This window comes from Pseudophryne corroboree, chromosome 4 (assembly GCF_028390025.1).
Source record: "Pseudophryne corroboree isolate aPseCor3 chromosome 4, aPseCor3.hap2, whole genome shotgun sequence".
NCBI lineage: Eukaryota > Metazoa > Chordata > Amphibia > Anura > Myobatrachidae > Pseudophryne > Pseudophryne corroboree.
The window spans coordinates 887,361,816-887,381,300 of NC_086447.1; the positions used below are offsets into that span (position 1 = coordinate 887,361,816).

Below are 19,485 nucleotides of genomic sequence, written 5' to 3' on the forward strand. Positions count from 1 at the left end.
AAAGAAGTACGCTGAGGAGGAAAATAATACCCCTGTCCGGGTATCGGAGGAAGACTCGGACTACGGTGAGCTGTCCGCCGACGAATCCCTCCAAGAACAGACGGAGGACGACTCTGGCATCGGAAGCGCCGACGAGAGTGACTGGCAGGATCGGGTGGAGTCGTGCTCCCAGTTGAATGCCCTCCATGAGGAGGAGGAGATAGTCCTGGAGCAATACCTGCCGGAAGTACCGAAATGGACGGACGTACGGGGACAGGATCGCGATGCCGTGGGAGGACCCGTTCCAGAGGAAGACACAGGACCTTTGGAGATGCCCCACGAGGAAATTCGACATATGATGGCTGTTGCCCGGGAGGAAATGGATGCCCCGGAGGATTCCGCTGTTGGGTGGTGGTCGATACCACACCCGGAAGACAGGGACGAAGCCACAGACGATATCGGAGGCCAAGAGTGGGTGACTGTTGTCCCCGTGGAGGAAGATTCCCCTTGGTGGCCAACGTCAAGCGACCGTGAGGAGATGCCACTCCCCCAGAGGATCCGCCGATGGAGGTCAGGACGTGAGAGGAACCCGGAGCTGGAGGAGGAGGGATGTGGGGTCACAGCTGGTCCAGGCTGGGCCCCCGAATGCACCTTCGCCGGAAGGACCTTGGAATTCCCTGACCCGCGGACAATGGAAGTCGTGAGGAACTTTGTAGGGACTACAAAGGATAAAGGGGGGGGAAATGTAAGGATGTGCCCTGTGGGCACATCCATGTTGTGGTCCCTAGCTGGGGACAGCGCTGGGGCAGCTTGTCTGTCCCCAGCGCTTGGTGCGTGGCGGCGGGTGTCCGGTGCAGGGATTACCCTTTTCCCTGCACCGGACAGGAGGATTCGAATGTTGGCGCCCTCCGGGAGCCAATCGCGGCTCCCGGAGCGGCGGCCAATCAGGAAGAGACGCGGCGAGCCAATCGGCGCTCGCCGCGTCATAGGCCCCGCCCCCGGCGTCTGACGTCAGACGCCGGGCGGAGAAGAGGAGGCCGCACCGAAGAGCGGCGAAGACAGAAGACACGTGCGGGAGCAGCGGAGGAGGAATGCCGGGCGCGCGCGGAAGAGCGCGAAGAGGAAAGAAGATCCCGGCGGCGCAAGGAAGAGAAGACGACGACCGCGGGGAGAGGAGGTCCTGAGGCCGCGGAAGAGGCCAGAAGACGTCGGCCTGCAGGAAGGAGATGTCCAGCGGCGGCTGGACGCAGAAGAGTGGAGGCGGCGCCGCTGGCCAGGACGGGTCAGCGGCAGAAGAGGACGTTGGAGACCCCGGGTTAGGTAAGGCCTCAGTGAGGCTATCCTCTTCCTCCCTCGACCACCAGGGACGGGCATTAGGCCCGAGGGCACAAGTCAGGCACTAGGCCTGTGGCGCAGTTAGGAGTTTGGGGGCCCCAATATTTGATGAGGTGGTTTGGGCACTAGGCCCAAGCCACCCCACCCCTGCGGCACCAGTTAGGCGGGCACTAGGCCCGGGGGGGGACAATCTAGGCACTAGGCCTGTGGGTAATAGAGGGCGTTAGGCCCTAGGGTATTTGTGGCCAAATCAGGGATACGATAAGGTGACCCTGGGCACAAGGCCCAGGTCACCCAACGGGCGGCAAGTTAGGCGGGCGCTAGGCCCGTAGGCGAAGTCATGCCTCCGGCCTGTGTGCAGTTAGGGGGCGCTAGGCCCAGTGAATTAGTGTTCCCCCGAGGTGAGTACAGGTGGCCCTGGGCGCTAGGCCCCGGCCACCCTGAGGTGTTAAGTAGGCCGGTCAGCTCGGCCTGCGCCCCTAAGGAGAGAGCACGGTAGGTGGGTGGGCTGTGCGGCCCCCACTACGGGGTGTTCTGAGTCGGGTAGATAAAGGGACAGCACCGTTTTATGTTGTAACTCCGATAGTGTGATATATGTTGTTACCGTGCAGGGCAAAGTGTATGTGTTGTGTAAGTTGTGCATAGTTGTGTCGCACCACCCACACAAGCTAGTTTGAGGGCTCTATTTATGTAGCTAGTGTAGCGGACGCACACTAGGGTAGTTCTTGGCCCTGCACGGCTGTTTCTCTTTGCCTCCTTACAGGGACCTGTAAGTGGAGAAGATCGGAGTGCAAGACTCGTGACGGTGAGTAGCATCCGTGTACGTCTGTCCCTTGTTTGTCCCCGAGCGCCGGAGTTAGGATTGCTCACGGACGTGAGAATCCCTTTTCATCACACTACGTGCGAAAGCGCGAGTGTGTGAAATCTGGGTAGCTGAGGCTTTGTGCCGGTGATGACCATTCGCCCAACCGGTGAAGGTCGCGGCCACCCCTGGGGTATCCCCTGTTCCAGCGGAAGAAGGGTCGATACCCCCTTTGACGTAAACCATTCTCTCCTCAGCTCGGTCGACGGTCAGCTCCAAGAGGGAATCGCCGTGTCCGGATCCGACTGAAGAATTCCAGGTCCGTTGAAGGTTCCGGTACCTGAAGGTGAGAGAGAGCGGTGCCTGGTGAGTACCGCGTCTACACCTGCACGGCAGCAGGCACCACCACACGCACCCGCAGGCCCCCGCACCTCTCACACATGCAAGAAACCTTTATCCATACTTTTTAACTGAACCATAACAGACCACGCACCTTTTTGTACTGTGCAGATTGTACTGTGCAGAATCTGGACAGCCAGAATAAAATGTCCTGGGCCCGAATGGACTCATTTCTAACTAATAATGTTATTTTAACCTTATCCTGCTTGGTCACCAAATTTGTTCTATAGTTGCTACATGGTGCTTGGGATCTGCATGCTTGCCACTTCGTCCAAAAGGTCTGTAAGCCCTGATAGCATAGGATGCTCACATCGAAGTCAGGTGTTTTGACTGGATGGATACAAGCATACAGATCTGAAGCATGGAAGCCCAGGCTGAAAATCATCTCTAGAAAGATCTCTTTTGTTGGGACTTCACCTGTTCCTGCCCATTAAAATAGCACTAGATTTCTCCTCTTAGTAATTTGACCAGAAGTAACTGCTGTCGGGGGTACCTTTGCATTCACCATGCTAGCATAGGACCTTGTGCCCGGTACAGTTTGTTTATTTGCATCATCACTATTACTTACAGCATTAGACACATTATCTATATTTGTAACTTCATGTCTCCTTTTTTAACTACTGTTTAGCTGCAGCTTTTAACCTGGCTGGAACATCCAACTGGCTATACACAGCCTGAATCACTTCTTTACCCCCCTCAGTCAAAGTGTTTCTGTCTAAGACCGGCATCCCTTGTGCAGTATTACAAGGTTGCACTAAGTAACTGTCAGTGTGAGAAGTAAGATTCTGTACAATGTTGGAAACAGTCTCCTCAGGTTTGTCTGCTAACCCATCCCAGACAGACAACGTGCAAGAGTCACTGCCATGCTGAGCCACTGCTGCTGGGGAAATCTGCATACACTCAGGCACTGCCTCTGGCAGAGCAGGCCCCATATTAACAGATGCTGTAGGGAAATCATCAGGAGTAGAGACATCCTGAGCTGGACAAGACAGTGTTACCTTTCTGGTGACCTCTGCATTCTCTGCTGCCAGGAGGACTGACACACTCTCAGTTGTTGCTTCTCCCTGCAGCTCAGCAGACATCCGCACATGGGATGATGAGCTGGAATCACTTTCAGGTGCACAGAAAGCCTCTGTACACTTGCTGGAAATACTGGCCACAGGTAGCTGAGCTCCATCACAATCAGGCAACCCCTTCACTGCTGCCTGCATCTGCTTTTCCTTTCTCTCCAGCCGCTTCTCCTTTAATTTGGTTTTAACCCTTTCCAGGGTGGTAGAAAGAGCTTCAATTGCCTCCTTTAGTACATGTTTTTCCCAATAGTAGCAGGTATTTCTTTTTTTCTTTTTATCAGCAATTCTAGACTGTATATGCCTGGCTTCTTTCTGCAGGTCTTCTAAAGAGAAACTGTCAAAGGACTCTTACTCCTCTTCCTCACACTCTTCTTCATCCTCGGTATCACCTGGGGACCCAGTTACATTCTTCAAGGCATGTAAAGGCTTCACCTCCCCTCCCCTCCCCCCCGCTTCACTGTCCCCTGGGCAGACAGCAGCTGCTGCCACTCCACCCTGCCTTACTTCATGTAGGGGAGTACCCAGGGTGAGTTTGGGGGTATCCAACTGCAGCTTCAGCTGCCCTGATGGAGCCGTGCTAGGTAGCTTTCACTACCACTCCATCCTGTGTTCCGTCACACAGGAGAGCACCCTGTGGCATAGGGAGGGCTATCTGCGACTATTTCTGTACTGAAGCCATGCTGGGGTCACTGCTGACATTGTCTCTCAAGCTGCTCATGCTGCTTCCCGATGCACCAGACCGGACAGCCGCACAAGTTGTCTGGGAATACCCCTGCAAGAACTGGATGCAACTGCAGTTTCTGGAGCTCACAGAACACACTCCTTACTCTCACCTCAAACAGCACAGACTACAGAGTCTCCGTCAACACACCTGCCTGTGCTACAGGTGCCCAGAGCTGAGAGGGGCCACCTTCCCTGTCACAGTTACATGTATTATATACAAGGGTGTAGCTACCATAGGTGCAGGTACTGCAGCTGCTATGGGGCCCAGAGCTGAGATGGGCCACCTTCCCTGTCACATTTACATGTGTTATATACAAGGGTGTAGCTACCATAGGTGCAGGGAGTGCAGCTGCTATGGGGCCCAGAGCTGAGATGGGCCACCTTCCCTGTCACAGTTACATGTGTTATATACAAGGGCGTAGCTACCATAGATGCAGGGGGTGCAGCTGCTATGGGGCTTATATTCCATGTCAAAGTTACATGTATTATATGCATTTTTCACCACTTGGTGGCACATAGGGGCCCATATAAACTTTATGGGGCATCAAATTAACAAGTGCAGCAGATAGGTGTCTCTCTAGAAACACTGGGACAGGAGCCCATTGAAAATGTTGCTATGGGGCCCACAAAGTCCTGGCTACTCCCCTATTACGTCCAATATATAAGCATGGGTTCTGTCTCTAAATGGGCTGTGGATACTTGAGCAACCCCAGTATGTGTGCTGTCTCAGTTACTAAGCATGGCATATGAGGGGGATGTGAATAGCGTGAGCATGCCCAATCATTTAAAATTTTGTCTCTCACGTATAGTATACAAGACTGAGAAATGTTTGTAATGTATGTGTGACCGGATGATAGGATGATCAGACTCCTGTGTCTGCCGTCCACCCCTCCTGTGTGACTGAACTCCTGTGAGTCTGTCCTTCATTCCCTCTGTGTGACTAAACTCCTGTACCTGTTCTCCATCCCCCCATCCCGAATTCATCTCTGGCAAGCACGTGTGGAAAGGGGGTGCACACGCACTAGCGACGGGGGTGTGCCACGAGCCAAGGGGGCGTGGACTCGTGGCACCCCCCCATTTCCATGGAAACGGGCGGGGGGGTGCCGTGAGTCAGGGGGCGGTGGAGCTTCTACAGCAGAAAGCCGGAGGCTGCACTGCGCGCGGCCTTCCAGCTCTGTGAATGGCAGGACCAGCCCATCAGCCCTTCTGACATTTGCCAGAAGTGCCAGATGGGCAGTCCGGCCCTGCCTCCATCCCTTCTGTGTGACTGCTGCTGTGAGTGTCTGCCCTCCATCCCTTCTGAGTAACTGAACTCCTGTGAGTGTCTGTTCTCCATCCATCCTGCGCTCCTGCGTCTGCCCTCCATCCCTTCTGCATAACTGAACTCCTGTGAGTGTCTGTCCTCCATCCTTTCTGCGCTCCTGTGAGTGTCTGCCCTCCATCCCTTCTGCATAACTGAACTCCTGTGAGTGTCTGTCCTCCATCCATCCTGCGCTCGTCTGCCCTCCATCCCTTCTGAGTAACGGAACTCCTGTGAGTGTCTGTCCTCCATCCATCCTGCGCTCCTGTGAGTGTTTATCCTCCATCCCACCTGTGTAACTGCTCCTGGGAGTGTCTGCCCTCCATCTCTCTTGTGTGACTGCATTCCTGTGTCTGCCCTCCATCCCTCCTGTGGGACTGCACTCCTGTGAGTCTATGTACTCAGGACCGTTTCCATACCTCCCAACTTTTTAACCTCCAGAAGCGGGACTCCTGCATGTGCGCCCGAAAAAGGAGTGTTGCCTATTTGAAAGGGGCCATGGTCTCACAGCATTGCCGCGATCGCCAGTCACATCCCCGTTTGCTGTCACTGAGGGGGCATGCCTAACGCTCTGTGAGAAGCAGAGCAGCGAGTACCAGAAGTCTCCCAACTGCCCCCCCCCCCCCCCCCACCGCGGGACACTGTGACCCGCGGGTGGGACAATTTGGCTCCCAGTGCGACCAGTAAAAAAATGCGCCCGCCGTAGACATTCTAAAATGCTAATATTTTTGTGCAACAAAGGGGGCATGACCTCACTACAATGGGCATTGCCTTGCAGGAAAAGATTACAGCTATAGCTGGGCTCATCGTTGCTGCGATGCGTATGCACATGCATACATATTGCAGCAACCACTAGCTGCTCCTGGCTGCACCTATTCCTGCAATGCAGGAACATCTACGATCAGTGATATCCTCCCCTTCTGTACACCCCACATAACTCGCACAGTGCCACTCCTCCCTTTCTGTACGTTCCATACAGCTAGCAGAGTGCAATGCCTCCCTTTCTGTATACAACATACAACTCGCACAGTGCCACTCCACCCTTTCCATATACCCCAAACAACTCGCACAGTGCAACTTCTCCCTTTCTGTATTCTCCATGCAACTTACACAGTGCAACTCCTTCCTTTCTGTATACTCCGTGTGACCCCCTCCCCCTCTCCCAGTTGCAGACAGTGGCACTTTGGGCAGGGAGATAGAGGACTGACTGTCCCCAACCCAGGACCTGGCACATGCTACTTTGTTCTAGGCTTGGGGGAGAGGCAGCTGCAAAAGCAGTCAGTCCTCTCTGTCCCTGTGTGGTCTGCGGGAGGGGGGTAGCGATCGCACCTGCCCCCCTGACGATCCACCCAGCGAATTTGACACCGTCGCCCAGCTGCACATAGGGTGGGATTTACTAACCTCCCCCACCGCGTTATTTGGCTTTTCTCAACGCTCTTTGTATTATCTACTGGTCACGATCCCGCTGCCCGGCGCTAGCTGTTGCTCCCCCATGCTCCCCCTCTTCATTCTCCTCTCTGCCATCTGCATCATCACCGCCGTGGCCACTGAGTCCTCCACTCTCTGTAGAGCTTGGTCAGCGCTGCGCTCCCCCTGTCAGCTGCCTGCCAGGAAGCTGTGACAAGTGCGCATACGCAGCTGACAGGGGAAGTGCAGCGCTGACCAAGCTCTATGGAGAGTGGAGGAATCAGTGGCCGCGGCGGTGGTAATAACGCGGCGGGGGAAGTTAGTACATCTCGCCCATACTGTAACAATATTTTCTAATGAGGTGGTCTGGCCACACCACCTCGCGTATCAGGGCCCGGCAGAGCTCTCAGCGCCCCTGCCGGTGAGCACCAGCATCATGTAAGTCTCCATAGTGAGTACTGAATTCACCATTGCATCCTGGTGAATTCTTGATAAAACTATTATAAACCATCTAATCTCCAGGAAAGCCAGAGACTTTAGCAGTCCTGATGTAAATCCATATTGGCCACTCTTTGAAAGTTCCCCTCTGGGAGATGTCCCTGGGGGACCTGTGAGCGGGTGCAGGCCCAGCAAATTGCGTTACATGACCCCCACCTCCTTCACAGTGAATTGAATTTCAGCTTCAGTATGTGTAAGTGACACCTAGAGGCTCCTGTAAATTATACACCTAGAGGCTCATTCAGGTGCGGTTGTTCTTGCTGCTGCTGTTGATATATTCCATCGTCAGCTCATGTCGCAGCATCTGAGTGCCTCTGTAGACGCGCAGGCTGAGCTGCTCTCCTAGGACGCAGTGGCTCTCCATTAGCATATAAGATCGCAACTGATAATTTATGCACGGCCAGAAAACGGCGTCTGAATGGCTATGACATGCCTGCATTTACCCGACCACTCCCCGTTCCAACCCCCAAACGCTGTCTATCTGTCACTCACTCTGCGACTAATTCCTCAGTGCAATCGCAATTCACTCACTGAACATGCGCACTGCGGCTCAGACACATGCGCGGTAAGAAAACATCAGCCGATGTGCGTATAATAGCCGCTGTATGACCGCACCTGAATGAGCCTCCCAGTGCGGCCTACTTGATGTGTGAATGGCTTCATTAAATCCCACCCAGCACTTGTTTTTATGCCTGGACCCTGCATCTCCCCCAGGATGAAGATATACCCAGCTACAGACACCAGACACAGCACTATGGGGGTTATTCAGACATGAACGCAGATCGCTGCATACGTAGCCATATCTGTGTTCATCTCTGCACATGCTGAGGGCCGGCCAGCACAAGGCAACGCCACCCAGCATGTGTGAGGCCACCCCTCCCGATGCGTGCGCAGTCAAATTGCGAAAGCATCGGATCTAAGGTTGACCCCTTGTACTGCGCTGTCAGGTGGTAAGCGGCCATTTTTTTATCAGAGCGGCTGCATGTGACATCACACAGCTGCCTCTAAACAGTCCCGCCCCCGTTCGCCACCTCCTCCCCACACCACATCGCCGCTCCGAAAATACCCGCCGCTGTCAATCTCATCCAACCGGGGATGCGATCGCAATGTATGTCTCTGCGCAGCCGCTGTGTAGCTGCTGCGCATGCGCAGTTTGCCACGATCGGCAAATTGTACTGTGGGCCGCATTAGTAGCCAGGTCTGAATGACCCTCTAAGGGCGCATTTATCACAATCCCCATTTTTAATGCAGATGTGGTCATTCTTTTCACCTAACTTCGCAATGTGAAAATGTACATTTTCACACTGGACGTGAGCTATCCTTCTGCTTCCATGTGCGGCCCCAGGGATGCTTAATATTTGTGTGTATGTGTACCCCAAAGAACGCTTGTTTTAGGTAAATATCCTGCAAATATTGTTTAATAAATGCCTAATATTGCTAGAAATGTAACAATCAAACAAATATACAAATATTACGTGGAGTTACTGTGTGGAGATCTGGGCCCTCATTCCGAGTTGATCGCACGCTGCCAATTTTTGCAGCACAGTGATCAGGTTACTACTGCGCATGCATATGCACCGCAATGCGCGCACGCATCGTACGGGTACAAACAGCATTGTTGCTGTGCAATGCTTCTAGCGACAATTCCATTTGCACAGCCGTTTGCAAGGAGATTGACAGGAAGAAGGCGTTTATGGGTGTCAACTGACCGTTTTCTGGGAGTGGTAGGGAATATGCAGGCGTGTCCAGGCGTTTGCAGGGCGGGTGTCTGACGTCAATTCCGGGACCGGACAGGCTGAAGTGATCGCAAGGGCTGAGTAAGTTCAGATCTATCGAAACTGCAAAAAACTTTTTCGTCCCACTCGGCTGCACATGCGATCGCACACTTGCAAAGCAAAACTACACTCCCCCCGTGGGCGGCGACTATACGTTTGCACGGCTGCAAAAAGTAGCTAGCGAACGATCAGCTCGGAATGAGGGCCCTGGTCGGAGTAAAAATAGGGACAGCTGGGAGTTGCACTTTTAAGCAGTTTACAGCAGAGTATTTTGTCCCATTACAGACTCTGTAGCTCAGCGTTCAGGCATGTGCCCCACCTCTCTACATGTTTGTTAATCAGCCTGATGCTGGAGGAGCTCAGTGAGACAGGACGTATGTACCTTACATGTTAGACTGTTCTTATTTGAATTTCATCTGATCACCCGTGAACAGGATACGTATGTGCAGCCTGCTTTGTCCTATGATGGGCCACATAGTTCTGCAGCCTGTAATAGGCACATATAGGGGCTGGTGGGAGTAAAGCAAAACAGGCAAGTGCTGTAACTTGTTTGTATCTGGAACACACAGTGTTGCAATGCAAAGTATGCACATATATACATTACTAGGTGATTCATCGCGCCCTATGGGCGCTCTTCACACCGTCGTAAGGGGCTACCCCTTGCACACCCTTGTGGCGTGCAATATTTTTATTATATGGAGTATTACATCCAATCATTATTGTGTGAGTGGTTAAATATTGCATGGACAAAGGGCGTGCAATGGTTAAGGGGTGGAAGCCCCTTGCAACGGCGTGAACAGCGCATGCAGGGCCTGGTGAATCACCTAGTAGGTGCTTTGGTTGGGGGAGTAGGGGGTGCAGGGAAGAGGCGGATGGGATCCTGGGGTGCCACGGGAGGGGCGGTTGCGGTGGTGCCGTAGGTGGGGGAGGGTGCGTGGGTGCCACAGGTGGTGGTCCGGAGCTGCTGCGGGTGGGGGAGGAGCAGTTGCGGGGTTGCCCCGGGTGGGGGAGGGGCGGATGCGGTGGTGCGGCGGGAGGTATGGGTGCGGGGTCGCTGCGGGTGGGGGAAGGGGGTCCGGACCTATCGCGGGTGCTGGAGGGTGTGTGTGGGGGTGCCGCGGATGGGGCCCGAAGGTACTGTGAGTGGGGGAGGGGCGGGTAATGCTTATCCTGCTTCTCCTCCTGTCAGCAGCTAAGTTGCTGTCCTCCCTTTGGCAGTGGCTCTCCCAGAGACTTGCACAGCAGGCAGTCACTATTGTTCGCGCCGGTGTCCCAATGTGCCACATTACAGGGAAGAAGATGTACGCAATAAACTACAGCTCCCAGCAGCCCTAAGGGCCGGAATGCTTCGGTGCTAAGGGCTGCTGGGAGCTGTAGTTTATGTAGTTCGTCTACTTCCCTATAATGCGGCGCGTTGGGACACTGGTGCTAACAATAGTGACTGGCTGGCAGAACTGTGTGACTGGCTGAATCAATGTAAAAGGTGAGAGTGCTGTGCAGTGTTAGTGTCAGTTGACACTGCACACAGGGCCGGCGCTAGCCACTCAGCAAAGGGATGCAGTGCAGGGAGGCACCAGGAAGGAGAGGCGTTCTCCCTGCTCTGCATCCCTGTGCTGAGCTTCTGCTGCTATCCCTGCTGCTGCCGGCTGCTGTCACACATGCAGCGGCACCGGAAGCACAAAACCTTTTCTCCCCCTCGGCGCCGGCAGCACAAAGCCTCCTCTCCCCCTCGGCGCCGTCAGCACAAAACCTCCTCTCCCCCCTCCCCTCCCCTGTGTGACATTCAGTGGCGGGGAGGGAGCCAAAGTGGGCGGAGCTAGATGGGAGTAAGTGGCGGAGCTACACAGGACCATGCTGCAGCAGGAGGATGAGCTCTTCGGCCAGCCAGACTTCATTAGATAAGTGTCTGGAAAGAGAGTGAGTGTGTGTGTGTATATACAGTGTCTGTGTATACTGTATATATGTGTGACTGTGGATGTGTGTAATGTATGTACAGTAGGTGTGTGTGTGTGTGTGTGTGTGTTTGTATATATATGTGTCTGTTGTGTGTGTGTGTGTGTGTATGTGTGACTGCTGCATAATGTGTGTAAGCGTCACTGGTACAGGAGGCGTTATGTGTTTAAGCGGCACTGGTACAGGGGGCGTTACGTGTGTAAGCGGCACTGGTACAGGGGGCGTTACGTGTATAAGCAGCACTGCTACAGGGGGCGTTACGTGTGTAAGCGGCACTGGTACAGAGGGCGTTATGTGTGTAAGCGGTACTGGTAGAGAGGGCATTATGTGTGTAAGCGTCACTGGTACAGGGGGCGTTACGTGTGTAAGCGTCACTGGTACAGGGGGGCGTTACGTGTGTATGCGTCACTGGTACAGGGGGCGTTACGTGTGTAAGCGGCACTGGTACAGGGGGCGTTATGTTTCTAAGCGGCACTGGTACAGAGGGCGTTACGTGTGTAAGCGTCACTGGTACAGGGGGGGCGTGACATGTGTAAGCGTCACTGGTTCAGGGGGCATTACATGTGTAAGCGTCTCTGGTACAGGGGGCATTACATGTGTAAGTGTCTCTACTACAGGAGTCATTATGTGCGCTGTGCGTTTGTAAAGTACGCGAGGGTGCAAATTTATAGTTTGCAGGGGGGCGCCGAACACTCTAGCAATGGCCCTGACTGCACACCCACTGCCATGCACAGCACTGTCACCTTTTACATTGATTCAGCTTCCATACATTACCCTCCGCGATATCACCCTCTCTATCCGCTACATTAGCCATCTCGGGGCTTCCAGGCCGGCATGCCAGGTGCTGTGTTGCGGAGTCAGGGCCTCTGGGGATCTGGGTGTGGCTGTGGCTGGGAGGCACTTCTGTGACATCACACGCAGAGGAGGCTCCATGGCTCAGAGAGTATGCGGCGCAGGGAGGCCTATGAAAGCCTTCCGCTGCACCGCTTTCATACACACCTATGCCGGTGGCCACAGCAGCTTTTGTTCCACCTGCAGCGCGGCTAGGGAGTGGGGATTGTTGATGCCGGAGGGGGCAGGTGGACTGGCAGCAAGACATTGGTGGTCATTCCGAGTTGATCGCTCGCTAGCAGTTTTTAGCAGCCGTGCAAACGCTATGCTGCCGCCCACTGGGAGTGTATTTTAGCTTAGAAGTGCGAACGAAGGGGTCGGAGAGCAGCTAAAAAAAAAATTTGTGCAGTTTCAGAGTAGCTTCAGACCTACTCGGCGCTTGCGATCACTTCAGACAATTCAGTTCCTGATTTGACGTCATGAACACGCCCTGCGTTCGGCCAGGCATGCCTGCGTTTTTCCGAACACTCCCTGAAAACGGTCAGTTGACACCCAGAAACGCCCTCTTCCTGTCAATCACTCTGCGGCTGCCTGTGCGACTGAAAAGCATTGCTAGACCCTGTGTAAAACTACATTGTTCGTTGTAATAGTATGCCGCACATGCGCATTGCGCTGCATACGCATGCGCAGAAGTGCCGAGTTTTTGCCTGATCGCTGCACGAATGCAGCTAGCGATCAACTTGGAATGACCCCCATAGGACGCTGCAGTAAAAGGATTTCCCCCCCCCCTATCTGCAGCACAGAGACTTGCTGCAGATGCAGTGGCATACCCACCAGCTGCACCTTTTTGGCAGGTACAGTCCCTTTTTTTCATGGTCTGTACCATTTTTTGACTCTCCAAGCTTCCATTGAAAGTATAGGAAAAGGGGCTTTCGAATTTGCATCAATGTTTATGTGTAAATTGTTGGAGGGTATGATGCTGCAGATGCAGTGGGACTATTTTCAGGTGTGGGGTTGGAGCTGCAGCTCCATCAGTCCCATTACTAATCCTGCTCTGTGAAAACACAGCAGGCAAAGGGCAGAGCCTCCCATTGGATGTAACCTGTGTGGGAGGGCGTTTCTCGCCCAATCAGCTGTGGACTGGGTGTGAGAGCTCCTAGCCACGCCCAGCGTTAGAGACCCAGGCACAGAATCACAGGGCTATTATATAGGAGATATTTGCATGTGGTGTAAATAATGACTTCATGTAGCCCATATACTGTATGTTGGACAGCTTTATTTCATACTTCCCTACTTTTTAAAAAGTGTTTCAGGGAGATTGTGACAGTAACTCCTATCAGTGCGGATGTGTACTGCTACATCGGAGAGGTGGGTCATACAAATGACTTACATCCAAATGTAAATGAGACCCAAAGTCAGTAAGATCTACTGGTTGAAGAAAAGACACTGATATTTATGTGTTTTACAAGAGCTTCCATATACTGTAAGTGGCCACGAGAAACCTTATTTAAAATGCATATCGCCATAGGGATCACTTATAACCAATGCAGGGAAATGGCGCTGATGTTCCCATTTGAATGTATATATCTCTGATTTCTTTTTTCCCTAAGAATGTAACAGCTACATAATGGGGATAAGGGGCAATCAGGGAGATTGCTGGTCTATTCAGGGATTCAGGGAGATTGCTGGTCTATTCAGGGAGTCAGGGAGATTGCTGGTCTACTCAGGGAGTCAGGGAGATTGCTGGTCTATTCAGGGAGTCAGGGAGATTGCTGGTCTAGTCAGGGAGATTGCTGGTCTAGTCAGGGAGTAAGGGAGATTGCTGATCTAGTCAGGGAGATTGCTGGTCTATTCAGGGAGTCAGGGAGATTGCTGGTCTATTCAGAGAGTCAGGGAGATTGCTGGTCTATTCAGGGAGTCAGGGAGATTGCTGGTCTATTCAGGGAGTCAGGGAGATTGCTGGTCTATTCAGGGATTCAGGGAGATTGCTGGTCTCTTCAGGGAGTCAGGGAGATTGCTGGTCTATTCAGGGAGTCGGGGAGATTGCTGGTCTATTCAGGGAGTCGGGGAGATTGCTGGTCTATGCAGAGAGTCAGGGAGATTGCTGGTCTATGTAGGGAGTCAGGGAGATTGCTGGTCTATTCAGGGAGTCAGGGAGATTGCTGGTCTATTCAGGGAGTCAGGGAGATTGCTGGTCTATTCAGGGAGTCAGGGAGATTGCTGGTCTATTCAGGGAGTCAGGGAGATTGCTGGTCTATTCAGGGAGTCAGGGAGATTGCCCCACCTGCAGGGCAACATGGTTTTTTCCAGGTGAACAGGCTTGTTTCTGCTTTATTTCCAATTCAGAATCAGTCTCATAAAGCATACCCCCAAGCAAGGACGGACTGGGGCTTTAATTCGGCCTTGGCAATTGTGAACGTGCGCGCGTCACAGGGGACGTGTTTCACGACATATGGGGGCATGCTGTGAGTCATGGGTGTGTGGACTCATGGCACGCCCCCATTACCTTGGCGATGGTTGCTGGGGTCTGGGGCGCGCCGCGAGTCCGGGGTTGTGGACTCGCGGCATGCCCCCATTTCCATGGAGACGATGGAACCAGAGAGCCAGAGGCTGCACTGTGCGCGGCCTTCCCGGCTCTCTGAGTGACCGATTCGGCCCATCGGCCCTTCTGGCATGTGCCAGAAGTGCCAGATGGCCAGTCCGGCCATGCCTCCCAGCATCCAAAGCTTGCAAAGTGGTACTCGTTTGCACATCAAAGCCACACCCAGCATAAAATGGGGCATGGCTTCATGGGCATGCTACGATTGCAAGCCACGCCTCTTATTTTTGTAAGTGTTGGGGCATGGCCAGTGCTCTGTGAGCTGCTGGCATGCACCCAGTCCCTCTGTCTCCTGCGCACAGCGTCTATTCACCTTGCTCTGCACGGCACTATGCAGAGCAGCCAGCGAGTGACAGGAGCCTCCCAACTGATGCCCGTGGGTGGGACAGTGGGACAGTCCCCAAAAAACTGGACTGTCACACGAAAATCAGGACAGTTGGGAGTTATGTATAAAACATATAGGACCCTGTTCTGTTAAAAAGCAGAATCTGCAATTGTTTCTATGGCATGTTGGGGGCCGCATATCGCAGGGCAAGACTGCCCAGCTTGCTGCCCACCTCCCGGCGGCTGTGAATGCAATGTAATTGTGATCGCGCAGCAATTACATTGCGTTCGCAGCAGCTGTGAATGCCCCCTGCCTTCACAGCATATATAGTGCATTATTTGCAGTCATTACTGTGCACATACGGGGCAGAATGTAATGGAGTCCGAGTTCACCCGACATGTGGGATGCTGGCTGAACTCAGACTTTTTTAAAAGGGCAGTCATTTACAAGGCATAACCATGCCTTGTAAATGATTGCCCCTTTAAAAAAAAAAGTCTGAGTTTTGGCGGCATCCTGCACGTTGGGTGAACTCAGACTGCATTACATACCACCCGTAGAGTATTATTTGCAGCCTTTGCTATGCACTTTTAGCCAATTCAGTGGTTTCCTGCGCCCCCTGCTGAACGTCTGTAGCGATGGGCGTCTATCTGAGCTATTCAGTTACTGCTCCGATCAGACGCCCATAACCAGCTAAGGTACCTGACATCTCCGGGTTCAGCCACACAAAGCGGCTAAACCTGTCTAAAGCGCTTGAATGGGCGTCCAAACTACAGACTTTGTGACACATTTTTTTCTTGCACCTCCTGAAGCTGCAAGAAAAAATGTGACTACCGTGGCTAATGGGCGTCTATCGGAGATACAATTGAATAGCTGTGATAGTTGCCCATAGAGCATTATTTGCAGCATTTGCTGTGCACGGCTGTGGATCATTAGGTCGACCCTAATTAGGCAGACAGTCAATAGATCGACCCAATATTGTCGATATGGAAAAGATTAACAGGTACAAAAGTTTGATACATGAAAATGTCAACATGGAAAATCGGCGACACAAAAAAGTTTGAAACAATTTTTTTTGTTTATTTTGGTGTTGTTTTCGCCGTCACAGCATGTGTAACCCCAATTAGTGTTCCGTGGCCCCTTGCTGCGGTCTAGGTTACTATTCCGGCTGCGGTCTAAATTACTATTCCCAGTCGCAGTCCACGTGGTTGGTAAAGTATGAAAAAGGTAGAAACAGTCCCAAAAAAATCTGAAAAAGTTGTGTCGACCATATGTGTGCCGACCATTGTCATGTCGACCTTTTGTACCTGTTGACCATAAGCACTGTAGATCTTTTAAATTTCGACCTAATGCATAATGACCATCAATGGCTGACCTATTGACTATCAACCTTTTCACTGTCGCCCTATAGTCCGAATACTGCTGTGCAAATATTGGGGGAGGGTACTAATCACCCTGGCCCAGGTCTGAGGAAGGGGCCTAATGAGGGCCCAGGTCCCCTTCCCCCACCCTTTTACCTGGCAGCAGCTCTTCTCCTCAGCCCAGCGTACGCTGCCGTGTGGCCAGGGAGGCGCTTGAGATACAATTTTTTCGGTATTTATTTCTAAGGGTACATGGCCACGCCTCCTATGATTAGAGCACAACCCCTGACAAGTACTTGGGCCCAGCCAGGCTTTCTACTGCCCTGCTCTTTCTCTCTACATACATTCTTTCTTTCATATTTATCACTATTCACTCCCAATGCTAATAACACTGTAGTATCATTTACGTTTTGCATGTGTATTATTTGTTTGTATCACATAATATGATAATAATATCTGTGTAAAAGCATTGCATGGGTCTGTCCTGTAGTTTATGTAAGAGTTACAGACAGCAATACATGAGCATTTAGATTAGTCAGTTTCACAGTTGCATGCATGTGCTATTTGCAGAGCCTGGCCAGTCGCCATAGAGGAGGCACCGAGGTGTGCACACTGACCTCTCCCCTCCGGCTACAGGACAAGGTTCACACAGAGCAGGGAGACGGCGCAGCAAGATGTGGAAGCAGCTCCTGGATAACGGCAGGTGAGAGTCTGTGGAACGTCTGCGTCCTGTGCGACTTTCTCTTCCTGTGTCAGCAGCAGAACTGCAGATAAATTGGTCACATGGAAAATATACACAGTTTCCCAGAGCAGTGTGTGCAGAGTATAGTCACAGAGGATATCTGCTGCAGCTCTGCAGTTTTATATGGAGAGATAATAGTTTATAACGCTATGTGGCTCTTGTAGCGTCAGATGAATTTACAGTACGACCATATGCAGGAAATAACGCACCGAGGTAAAAGCACAGTTACTCCTCACTGGCAGATGTGCCAGGTTTACCTAAGGAGGCGCCAGGGTGTATACTTACTATAGTAACCCATGGGCAGGGCACAGAGATGTGGAGTGTCAGTGTTACTAGTAATTGCTACACTCTATGATTCTGAAATGAAGTGTCATATACACAGGAGACTGTTATTAATAAGTGCAGAAGTCACTTGTTCCTCTAAAAATATAACTACAAATTAAATAAAATAACATCTTTTGTTTTCACCAATTCAAATGGAGAACGACTTTCAACCGTTTTTTTAACGGTCAGGGGTTACTGGCCCAAATTATGCACCGTGTAAGATTGACCGGATAAACCCCAACCTCTTGCACTTAAGGGCCCTACACACTCGGCGATGCGCCGCCGAGGTGCCCGACGGCCGATACGGCCGACGAGCAACCCGGCGGCGGGGGGGCAGTGACGGGGGGAGTGAAGTTTCTTCACTCCCCCCGTCACCCGGCTGCATTGAAGTGCAGGCAAATATGGACGAGATCGTCCATATTGGCCTGCATGCACAGCCGACGGGAGATCAGCGATGAACGAGCGCGGGGCCGCGCATCGTTCATCGCTGGAGTCTCCACACTGAAAGATATGAACGAGTTCTCGTTCATTTATGAACGAGATCGTTCATATCTTTCAGAATATCGGCATGTGTGTAGGGCCTATTACAGTATATAACCATATACACTAGGGGCAATAACTGAAAGCCCTGCAATTCAATAGTTATTCACCCAACCCCCCCCCCCCCCCCACTTCAGTCAGGAGAAGACTGAATGTATACTGCTGTAATTGGAGAGGTGTCACTGGAACCAATCAGACAGCCACAGTGGCCATCTTATCACAATCATTGGTAACTGCCTGATCACCATAGTTTACTTTCAAGTAATTTCCAGGTGTCAGCCTCCCCCATTGACAACTCCCACTGCACCCTATTAAACTAGTTCTATGATAAAGATAATACTCCACATTATAAATGTTGTTATTCTCCTAACAAAAAAATGTAAAGTGTTAAATCTGCAGAGAGCAGCCATTTGCTTGGCCGCAGACCCCTCTGAAGAGTGCCCACACATTTATAGAATCTGGTCCAGTTAAACCCGATACGACCCAATGTCAGTACATACAGATAGCCACATCCTGGGGACGGTAATGGCGTCTCCCGGTTGCCTTGAAAAAATGTCCACCACAGTTTGGCCGCATTCAGACTAGATGAGCCTACTTTTCCTGGCCTTCATCTATTCATTAAGTCATTGGCAGTGTCTAAAGACGCAATATCTATCCTAATAGGATTAAAATGGTTCTTACGAAGAGTCTTGAAAGACTTGATGCCATCTGACACAGGTTTTTACTCTCTGTCTCTAGACCACAGGTTCTCAAACTCGGTCCTCAGGACCCCACACGGCCCATGTTTTGCAGGTCACCTGTAGATTTTAAAAATGTGGCAGTTGGTGATATACAGTGCAGCTGCTGGGTGACATGGCAAACGTGAACCGTGTGGGGTCCTGAGGACCGAGTTTGAGAACCACTGCTCTAGACCATTGTGCCTAGTCCTTGCTTTGGGTCCACAGGATACCACCCTGCCGCCACCCCTGGACCCTCCTCACAAATCGGCAACATACAGTTTTAGGCATTTCCATGAAGATGCTCTAAACCAAAGCATACAAGTTATGAATAACTACTGGTACAGATAGTAAGAAACACACCACAGCGGTTTTATTGCAGTTTAATCACTTTTAATTACAGTAATACAAGATTACAGTAGCAGCATGAATCAGAATCAGAGTCCTTTTGTGGTTCCCATGGTTGTAGCCTTGTCCTGGAGGATTCCCAAGAGACCTGGAAGCTCGGTCAATAAGGGGCAGATGTACTATGCCTTGGACAGAGATAAAGTGAACATAGAGTACCAACCAATCAGCTCCTAACTGTCATTTTTTAAACACAGCCTGTAACATGGCGTTAGGAGCTGGTACTTAAATCTCTCTTCACTTTATCACTCTCCAAGGCTTAGTACATATCTCCCTTTAAGTGATTAATGAAAGAGTTAATTACCATGGCAGTAGTTTCTCCACTGGTGTCAGCCCATCAGCCATACTGTTGCTCAGGTGGGATCAGTATGATTAGCCGGTGCTCGTAATACCGCTGGGATCCC

At 51.8% G+C, this 19,485-nt stretch overlaps 2 protein-coding genes across 2 annotated transcripts in view; one reads left to right on the plus strand and one right to left on the minus strand.

The window, feature by feature from the left end:
- Positions 1-3,943, minus strand: part of LOC134910619 (uncharacterized) — a 183,417-nt gene extending 179,474 nt beyond the window's left edge. Inside the window, exon 1 of the mRNA XM_063918875.1 lies at positions 3,514-3,943. The gene's annotated coding sequence lies outside the window, so the exon portion shown is untranslated. The remainder of the gene's footprint in view (positions 1-3,513) is intronic.
- A 5,626-nt stretch (positions 3,944-9,569) lies between these two features.
- LOC134910621 (epoxide hydrolase 1-like) overlaps positions 9,570-19,485 on the plus strand; it is a 41,649-nt gene continuing 31,733 nt past the window's right edge. The window contains exons 1-2 of the mRNA XM_063918880.1: positions 9,570-9,662; positions 16,925-17,057. Coding sequence (XP_063774950.1) covers positions 17,029-17,057 — 29 coding nt within the window. The 5' untranslated portion in view covers positions 9,570-9,662; positions 16,925-17,028. The remainder of the gene's footprint in view (positions 9,663-16,924; positions 17,058-19,485) is intronic.